At 29.3% G+C, this 11,098-nt stretch overlaps 1 protein-coding gene across 2 annotated transcripts in view; it reads right to left on the bottom strand.

Moving 5' to 3' along the window:
- Window positions 1–3,271: 3,271 nt before the first annotated feature.
- Window positions 3,272–11,098, bottom strand: part of LOC100212859 (clustered mitochondria protein homolog) — a 62,496-nt gene continuing 54,669 nt past the window's right edge. For both annotated transcript variants that reach the window (XM_065808071.1, XM_065808070.1), the window contains exons 33-34: window positions 8,542–8,720; window positions 3,272–3,869 (exon numbers count right to left, since the gene is read on the bottom strand). In XM_065808071.1, the coding sequence (XP_065664143.1) occupies window positions 8,562–8,720 (159 nt within the window). In that variant the 3' untranslated portion in view covers window positions 3,272–3,869; window positions 8,542–8,561. The remainder of the gene's footprint in view (window positions 3,870–8,541; window positions 8,721–11,098) is intronic.

Here is an 11,098-nt window from a genome sequence, read left to right as displayed (position 1 = left end):
CAACGGCCATAGCAACCGTTTAATTTTTTTGTTATTATATTAAATGTACCTTAAAACTCAAACTAGTACATCTCTTTTGCTATTCTAATGTTGCCTTGTACGTCCAAGTTGTTAAATATTTAATGATTATAAGTTATGCTGTTGCAAAGTGCAAACAGCAGGCAGGCTTTTTTATATTTTTATATAATTTTTTTACTTTTTACTGTTTTCTAATGTGCTGGTTGAAATTATTTATCATTTTACTTAGATTGTCTTAAAATAATAAAGATTTAATATGGGAAACCTTCGAAATAACAAAAGAAAGTCTTCAAGAAATGGTGTTGGTGGTCGTGGTTGTAAAAAACCTGTAAATATTGTAAATAATAAATGTGGTATCAATGGAAATTAAAAAAATGTAAATATTGAAAATATCACTAAAATTTTACCATTAAACCAGCTGAACATTCTGGAAGTAGTGATGATTATTTTTTATTTATAAATTTTGAAATACTTTTGGAAATGATAGCAGTAGGAAACAAGTGTCAAGAATGTGGGGAAGCTAATGTCACAATATCTAATAGTTTGGATGATAGAAAGGGATTTTCTCATAAAAATGTTTACTTTTGTGGAAAATGTAAAATAAAAGTCACAAGTATACTTCACCTTTTAGTGCTTCTGAAAAAATGTATGGTTGTAAGCCAAGTGAAATTAATGTTCGATTGGTTATGGCTTTTCGAGAAATTGGTAAAGGGCACGAATCAATTAAAACATTTGCACGATGTATGAATATGCACTCAATATCTAATACTGCCTTTAGAAATATTAATAATAAGTTATTTTCTACATACAAAAATTCTGCAGTAGAAAGTATGCAAAATGCTGCAAATGAAGCAAGTATTGAAGAAATTGTCCCAGGTTCTTATAATCGATACACGACATTCTTGTCGTGTATCGATTGATGGAACTTGGCAAAAAAGAGGACACTCCTCGTTGAACGGTGTAGTGACAGCAGTAAGCAAAGGAAAGTGTTTGGATGTTATTGTTTTATCAAAACATTGTAGACAGTGTATAATATGGGGCGGAAAAAAAGGGACAACAGAATACACAAATTGGAAAGTAGCACATAATTGTAAAATTCACCATCGAAAGTCATCAGGAGCAATGGAATCCTCAGGTACTATTGATATATTTCAGCAATCTGTAAGTCGAAATAAACTAGTTTATAATGAGTATCTTGGAGATGGAGACACAGCTTCTTACAAAGAAGTTGTTAACTTCAAACCCTACAAAGCACAGTTTGGTATTACACCTGTTAAACTTGAATGTATTGGACATGTAAACAAACGAATAGGTTCTCCACTTAGGACACTAGTACAAGAATATAAAAATACCTCTACACCATTTGGTGGAAAAGGAAAATTGACAAATAATTGCATCAATTCAATAACAAATTATTATGGTATTGCCATTCGAAGAAGTCTAAATTTAAATTGCACTGACGATGAAAAAATTTACACAATGAAAAAGTGGATAGGTGCTATCCTTCATCATTGTACCAACTTTTCTAACTTAGATAAGCGCCACATGTTTTGTCCACCAGGAGAAGAATCGTGGTGTAGTTACAAGAATAAAAAACTAAAAAAACACAAAGAAAGGATTAATTTACCAGAGTAGATGTTTCCTATCTTGTCAAAGATTTTCCAAGATCTTTTAAATGATGACCTTCTTCGCAAGTGCATCCACGGGGAAACTCAAAATGCTAACGAGTCCCTGAATTATATTATCTGGATGAAATGTCCCAAGCAAGTCTTTGTAGAAAGATCAATTCTACAGTTAGGTGTATACAGTGCTATTCTTCAATTTAACGAAGGTCAATTCGGACTTGTTAAAGTGTATGAAAAACTTGGAATACAGACCGGTGTCTGTTTTAATAATATATCTAAAAAAATGAACCGACGCAGCATCCAAAATTTACTTATTAAAACATCAGATAAGACTAAAGCAAAAAGAAAAAAACTAAAAGCTATCAAGAAGGGTTTATTGGATAAAGACTTACAAAAAGAGGGAGGAGAAACTTATTTAAAAGGAGGATTTTAGTTTTAAAAACAAATTTTTCTTCCTGTTTTTTGATTTTCTATCACATCGTTTTTCAAGAAAATTGTCTCACGAAAAACATCATCACTTTTGAATTAATAGTGATAAATACTTGAAATTTTCAGGGCTTATTCATCCAGTGTACTGCTAGTGCCTGAGTTTTTTTCAAATAAATTTATTTTTTGTAAGTCGTGGTTAGGGAACTAAGATTGGAGGCTAAGTAGCAGATTTTTGGAAAATACAGTTGTTTTGAAGCATAACTTTTAGTAGAAACAAGATCTTTTAATAAAAAAAACTCACGCACTAGATACAGGTAGCACGCACAAGTATACCAAGTTTGAAAGTAAAATAAGCTTTTACTCATGAGTGATTGTGTTTCTAGTAAACTCTATTTTTTGGGGTTATTTTGACTCTTATTGTGGCCTATATGTCATCAATATATTTTAGGAGTTCAAAAATATATTTTTTTTACACATTCTATACCTAGTTTTGAGAAAATTAATGGTTCATGAATAAAAAGAAACTTTTTTTGATTACGTAGGAACCACCTTAATAAAAGTAAAGAGTTTCAGGAACATAGATCACCCAGGTCATATTTTTAAAAAAACGGAAAATTGTTTAGGTAAAATATCTAGATTATATTATCGCCTATTTTCTTCTTTAGCTGAATCGTTTCCAATTTTTCTTTATTTTTATGAGTGATTAGTGGAAAAGCTTAAAAAACAAATATATTAAAAAAATATATACCTAAACTTGTATGGAAAACGTTTTGGATATCCGGAAAAGTTGAGAAAAATATCCGGAAAAAGATAATCCCTGCAGAAAGGAGTAAAGAAGTTCGTAAGTAAAACTCAAAAGTTCGCAATTATGAAATACTTGCACTCTAATAGGTGCAAATTAAGAAAAAATAACTTAACGTATGATTAAACTAAAATAAGATTTGCAAGTACAAATATTTAGCGAGTACGTATATTCTTTAGGCAAATAGACTCAAATTAGTTTAGCACAAATATACTATACTTTAAGCAAAAAGGTTCAAATTCTTATAATATTAAGCATAATATTAATGCTTTAAAAATTATTAGAGAATATTATGTTTAAGCATAGTACAATACTTAAAAAAAGAGAGTGCGTATTGGCAAATAACAAATTAAGGTGATGAAAAAAAATTTATTCGACGGTAAAAGCAAAACACTTGTTTTTTTTTGCACAACTCATACTTTTACTGTTCAATGACGTAAAAATATAATAAATGTATATTAATGTAATGCAATAAATGTAAGAATTTAGATGCACCCTTAATATGATATAAAACATTAAAAAAAAAGAGGCGAGAAAAGGACGAAAACTTATAACCTCTGAAATAAAATAGGTGTTTAGCTTTAAGCAACTTCTGCAAGCGCGTCTAAATATATCAATATTATGTTTATAACGTTATTATAAATATTATTTCTGCAAAATATCGTGATTTTCGTTTTAAAGTCTACAAGAGTGCTCTACAAAATAATTAAACTAAAAAAACGATCAGAAAATATTATATAATTGCGTATAAAAAAACAACAACTCAAATGTAACAAAAATAACAAATTCAGATATCGTTTTAGATTTTTAGCAGTATATATTTATTTCATTAAAAAATTTTCATCTCTTCTAGCCAATGATAAAACTTTTTAAATAAGACTCTTTCATTATAGCATACATCAACAAAAAATGTTTGAAATTTTAGGGGCCTGGAGTTTAAGTTGTCATTTATGCATTGAATAAATTGAATGAAATTTTTGAATATCGTGAAAAACCTAAACAATAATAAATAAAATTAGTTCTACTTATAAGTGTTTGTTTTAATTACACACACACATATATAATAATATTAATAATAATTATAACTAAAATGAGGGAAAAAAAAAACAATTTATGGGACTTGAAGTTTCGTGCCTTAAAGACGATCAAGACTTATTTTAAAATATGTATTTTAATGAAATGAAATCCAATAAATCGTTGTTTTTCTACGTTTTAATTATATGTTTTATTTTAAAAATTTAAATCAAATTTTTAAATTATTGAGCATTTTTTTACTTTCTTTTTTTTTGTATTTAATAATACATACATCCATATATATATATATATATATACATATATATATATATATATATATATATATATATATATAGACATATATATATATATAGACATATATACATACATACATATATATATATATATATATATATATATATATATATATATATATATATATACAGACATATATATATATAGACATATATACATACATATATATATATATATATATATATATATATATATATATATATATATATATATATATATATATACAGACATATATATATATAGACATATATACATATATATATATATATATATATATATATATATATATATATATATATATATATATATATATATATATATATATATATATATATATATATATATATATATATATATATATATATATATATATATATATATATATATATATATATATATATATATAGGGGTCGTCCATAAAGTACGTACGCCAAAAATTTTGAAATTTGACCCCCCTCCCCCGGTTGCCCTGAGTACTTTTATGTCCCCCCCACCCCCCTTAAATACCCCTTCGATCCTTTATTTTTTTTTCTCAATAAAAAAGTTTATTTAAAAAGAAAAAAGACGGAGGGTACCTTAGATACTTTATACGACCCCAAAGCTCTTTGTTTGCGCATTTTAAAAACGTCTTTAAGCATATATGCAAAAAATAATTTAAATAAATTTAAAATACATCGAAGGTAAGTGTGTATTTGGGCGAGAGGTTAATGCGGCGGAAATAGTAGACGGAGATCCAGGTTTCGATTCCCAGTGAAATCCATGTAAACCTTTTTTTTGTTTTAATAACGAATCAAATGTAAATAAACTATACTTAAGGTGGACGTTTTTTTCAGGCACCCCTCTTTAGTAAGTAAAAAACGAGTCTTACGTAAGATCAGTAATATTGAAAACAAAGGGTAAAACCCAGTGGGAGGGGGCAACAGCAAATTTTGTGCTCTTTTGCTAATTTAAGAAGCTTTTTATTTTAGCAAAACCTAGCGGTCAAATTTGGAAGATTTTGAGACTCCATTGACACGTTTTTTTTTAGGGGTGACTCCGTCCCATCAACCACGGCCCTCAGGTCTTACTCAGGGCCAGTATATAAGGGATGGCATGTGTACATGGGTCCCCTCAGAATTTTTTGATGTTCCAGATAGAACACTTTCACACATCGTGCAAACTTAAGTTTGTTAATATGCCAAATGAGGCGGCCTTGCAAAAAATTTGGATGGCGGAGGCCTGGGAACAAAAAGCCCTAAAGCGTTTGCCTCCCCCTTCCCTGCCCAAACGTGAGGGAAATATGTTGCAAAATTTTTAACTTTAACATCTAAAACTAAATTTAAATTTATCGAGAGATTTTAATTTTTGTAGTAAAATATTGTAAATTACAAAAAATTTACACCCCTCTCATTTTGGGGGTCGGGAGGGTAAGCGTTTTAAGGCTTTTTGTTCACAGGCCTCCGCCATCCCGATATTTTGCAAGGCCTCCTCATTTGGCATAGGTATAAACAAACTTAAGTTATGAGTTTGCACGACGTGTGAAAGTGTCATATCTGGAAGATCAAAAAATTCTGAGGACGCCCATACATGTGTGTGCATAAAGGAAAACTATACCCTCTACTCCATATACCATACATCTTTTAATGTTGGCAAACTAGAATCTTTAGTCAGAATGTAACTTTTCTATTGATTAGCTGGTTAATGTTGATAAATTAGAAAATCGAAGTACCTACTTTTAAATTGAACCCTCCCCCCCCCTCCCATACGCTTTTTGAAGACTCCCCCTCCCCCCTATGAGCGTACGTACTTTATGGACGACCCTTATATATATATATATATATATATATATATATATATATATATATATATATATATATATATATATATATAAATATATATATATATAAATAAAATGTTAAATGCTGCAAAACAAAAGATTTCTGCCTGTTTAAAAGTCATGGGAAAGATCCAAAAGTGTGGAAAGCGAGTGCCACATAAATTGTATGAAAGACATGGAAAACCGAAAAAATACTTGTGAATTTTTGCTTTAAAGACATGAAAGTAAACCAGTTTTGTATCGAATTTTTGGCAATTAACAATATATTTATTTTAAGAATCCTAAATGGAAAAACCATGGCTTGATTTGGGACAATCATCAGCACCGACTACAAAACCAAATCAATTCGGCAAGAAACCAATGCTCTGTGTTTGGTGGAATCAGAAAGGTATGGAATATCATGAGCTTCTAAAACCTGGTGAAAATCTTAATACTAATTGCTACAGACAACAAATGATCAATTTGAACCATGCATTGATCGAAAAATGACCAGAATAGGGCAGAAGACACACAAAACTAATTTTATTATATGACAATACACCTGCACACAAATCAAAACAAATTTAGGATTCAATCAAAGCACTTGACTGGGAGCTGCTACTCCACCTGCCGTATTCACTAGACTTGGGCCCTTTCAGCTACCATTTGTTTTCATCGATGGGACATGCACTGGCTAAGCAAAACTTTGATTCTTACGAAGTAGAAAATTTGATGTCTTATTGGTTTGCATCAAAAGACGAATATTTCTATTAGTGTGATATCCACAAATTGCCAGAAAGGTGGTCAAAATGTATAGAAAGAAATAGTCAATACTTTGAATAAATTTTTTTACTTTTCCATTTAAAACAAGTGTATTAATTTTACAAAAAAAATCACTTTATACCAGAACACATGTGCATGTATACACAAATATATAAATTATAATATAATTAAATAATAGAAAGGTTCAGTAATGGTACCACACTTTAAGGGATACATTATTTGAAATGCCACAAAAAATGCAAAACATACATGTTGGCAATACACTTAACAATCATGAATGAGTAATTGCGTAGTTATCAACCAATAGGAAAATATATTATATGCTCTGATACAGATTAAAATTATGTGTTATTCAATAATATCTTAGAGTATGGCTACATTCACTTGCTAAACGTTCATAAGTACAACAAGATGGAAAGTTTGAGCAATTGATTGACGTACGTATAAAAATGCACAAGAAAAATGTTCAGGAGATCATTAAAGTTAACAGATGGCATCAATCCAGAAAAATCCTGTGGAAAATAGAGAGTTACAACTCAAATTTGACAAAATGATTCACTGCTTTGCTGCAAAGTTCTCAACTGCCTCCTAATATAAATGATACTGCCTGCCTAATATAAATAATGGCTTTAATGCAGCACAGTACAATCTTTGATCGTACTGTGTTGCACTAAAGCCATCGTTTTCTTTAACAAAATGTGTGTGATCTCCTCAAATTTTGCAAAGATCACAAGGATTTTAACTTTTAAATTTGGCAACATCTCAAACGAAGAGCAAATTAAGCAGTTTGCAGCACAAGTTACGCCGTTAGTTATTGTTTACCGGCCTCATGTTAGTTGTTCATGCAGTTAATGTTAATGCAGTTAGTTGTTCATGCAATTAATGATTGCCAGCCTTAAACTCATGTTTCAATCTCTGATACATTTCACCTTCTATTAAGCAATGTGCAGCAATGATTTAGGGTGAAATCGCTTTCAACAGTCATGCTCTACACCTTTAACAATAAGGTGAGACTTTTTTTTACAACACTATTTACAACAAAGTGAGCTAATAATGTCTAAATGGTTTCGAATTAGAAAGCTTGATATTTTCATGCACAATGGGACAACTTGCCAATAGGTAAAAATTGTCAAAACATAACTCCAAGTAAATGCAATTTATTTTCTTGACCTTTAGCCAGGTAAATCACCCAACTAAAATTCTATTGAAAATTATTGGGTGAAATTGAAAGCAGGAGTTTCCAAAAAGAACTAGCATATTTGAGAAATGCCATAATAAAGGTGTGGTTTCATATAAAAAGACCCAAAAATAGTGAGTCTCTTGTTGCCTCAATGCCACAAAAAATAGAGGCTCTAAAGGTTTTTTTTAAAGGAGTCCTCACACAGTACTAAAACATATTTTATACTGTAACTTCTTTATACTCACATACATTTTTTTTTTAATTAAAATACCTCTTTGTTATAAATGCATACAAAAACTTTTTTGATGTAAATATTAGGTGTTCAACTCATTTTTGTCATGTATGTATTTAAGTGTGTGTGCGTGTATACACACATATACACTTACTATAATACTTAGTAATTGTGTTTTTTGACATACAATTAAAACGCCAATGCGTTAATGAAAAATTAAAAGAATCATAGTACTAAAAAGTTTTGGTTCAAACATAAAGAATAAAAACAATAACTTATTGATATCAAGTATAATAAAATCTTTGATATTTAACATAAACAATAAAAACTGTTTAAAATTATAATCACCTTGAATCAATAAAAAACTTTCACGTTTTACTTGAGTTTGGAATCTTAACAGGTTGATCAGTTGCACTTAAATCTTTTATCTTATTTACCATTGCCAAAACAATTTTATCTTCCTTTTCGTCATCAAGATGAGGAAGTCGGGTAGAACTGATCGAACCTTTCTCTGTTATATCTTTCAACTAAATACAAAATTAGGAATGTAATATATGAGCATCAGTTGTTGTTTTGCCTAAGCTGTAATAACAAATAACAAATAACATAAAGTACTTTTAAAGATATTGTAAAAATAAATAATAAAAGTTGACTAAACAAGACCTTATTTGACTTGTATTATTCTTAAATAACAAGCAGTACAGCAGTATATATATATATATATATATATATATATATATATATATATATATATATATATATATATATATATATATATATATATATATATATATACATATATATACATATATATATAGTATCTGTATTTATAACTATCTATATTTATATCTTTATCTCTATATATATTTTGAAATTGATAATGTACAATTTTATCTAATGCTAAATATTAAACTAAAGTTAGTTAAGAATGCAAGTTAAAGAGTATGTAAGAGAACAAGCATTAAAAAGCAGCAGAACTTCAAATATTGCGAGGGATGTAGAGGTTGCTAACACCACTATGAAGAATACAGAGGTATTTTTGAACAAAGGATTTTTAATAGGTAGTAGTGGTGGCAGTATTTAGAGCAAATGGGAATCTGTTGAGTTTTTTGCTATTGGTGCAAGCTATTTTTAAGGGTATTAGATGTGTGTCAGCAAGGATCTTTTCTAGTTTATAAATACAGATCCTGTCTAGAAGTGCTTTAATGTCATATCATGTGGCTAATAGTGTAAGATCTTTGTAAAAGGTTGGGCTGAGAGTGCCCAATTTGATTAGAAGGTTGGGCTGAGAGTGTTCAAATAATTAATCAAGATTCTTGTTGAGCAGGGTACCAAGGTATTTTTAACTAATAACTAATTACGATTTTGAGCTCATTATTATTTGGTATGGATGATGATAGAGTATGACTATTGAAGCATCAGGGATTATTTCTAATGAATTTATATTTAGAGCTGTTGTGTTTCATACCATTAACCAGACTAAAGTGCAACACCACCAACAATGGATTGATTTAAGTTGGCAGGAACTTTATTGAAGATAATGGTAGGGATGTCATCAGCATATTTTTCAAGAATAGTTTCAAGAAGAAAGTAGCTGTTTATGTTAGAAATAAAGAGAATGTACAAGACAAAGCCCAAAATACATCTCAAATTACTCTGCTGCAATCAGGGATGTAAGTTAGCTTGGAAAAATATTCATTAAGGTTTGCAGTAACTCGTCACAATCAACAAGATCAAATGATTTTTGCAAAATTGAAGAATATTGCAAAAATTAATTTACTATTATCTTTAGCATGACTCAACTTCAATTTAATTTTCAATTTAACAGTTTAAGTTAATAAGTGTGAGGTTAGGCTTCAATCATCATGATCATCCTGCTCCTAGTAACGTGTAATTCAGTTTAACTTTTCAAATGTCCTGCGACATGCAGGATTCACTTTCTAAGCTAAAAGAAATTAACTTCCTGTTATTAATACTATCTAATATCTGTCATGTCTATAGTGTTATCTATTTTTGCCTGTTATGTAGTTGTCTGAGTTACTGTGCTAGCTCACCCATTATTATTTATGTATGTTTGTGTTCTGTAAGAACTTCTGGCGCAGTGTTCGCTCACCTGTAAACTATCATTCATATATATATATATATATATATATATATATATATATATATATATATATATATATATATATATTATATATATATATATATATATATATATACACATACATACATACTTTAATTATCTCATTTATCTTTGGATCTTGGAATTAGCAAAGACTCCAATAATCACATACTTAACCTGGGTATATATTTACACATCAATTCACCTGTCAAAAAACCAGGTTGGAATTCTCTGACCATTCTTTTACGTGCTTCTGCTTAGCACTACTTGACTATATTACCTTTTTCTTTATTCTTTTTCATTCTTCTTCTTCTTCTTCTTCTTCTTCAAAAAAACTGTTTTTATATATAATTTCTGATCAAATTAACGTAGCCCTTTCCCTTTACCACTATACCAATATTGTTGTTACTGATAACTTTTTTCACACTAAATAGCACTGACCCTGCTGGCACTAAAGTTTTTCTGTATTTCTCAATTTTCTTCTACTTCTGTTTTTCTCAATCTCTTACTTGGAAAGTTAACTTAACTTAGCAGAATTTCCTGACAACCTTAATCACTTACCTTCACTCTTTGATTTGTGTCTTGTTTCCAACCTTAGCTTTGTTTTTTTATTATTGCAAGAAATCAATGTAAAGAAGTGGTACCTGATGCTGAGTTCTATTATTCTTAGTTTACTAAATCTCGTATCTTATCTCAGAAGTTAGGCTCAAAATTTTTTTGGAAAATTGTTAACATTATTATTAACAAAAGTAAGCTGAACATCTCATCTCTAAACCATGGGTC

Source organism: Hydra vulgaris, chromosome 10 (assembly GCF_038396675.1).
Source record: "Hydra vulgaris chromosome 10, alternate assembly HydraT2T_AEP".
Lineage (NCBI taxonomy): Eukaryota > Metazoa > Cnidaria > Hydrozoa > Anthoathecata > Hydridae > Hydra > Hydra vulgaris.
This window is presented reverse-complemented; position numbering and strand designations above follow the sequence as displayed.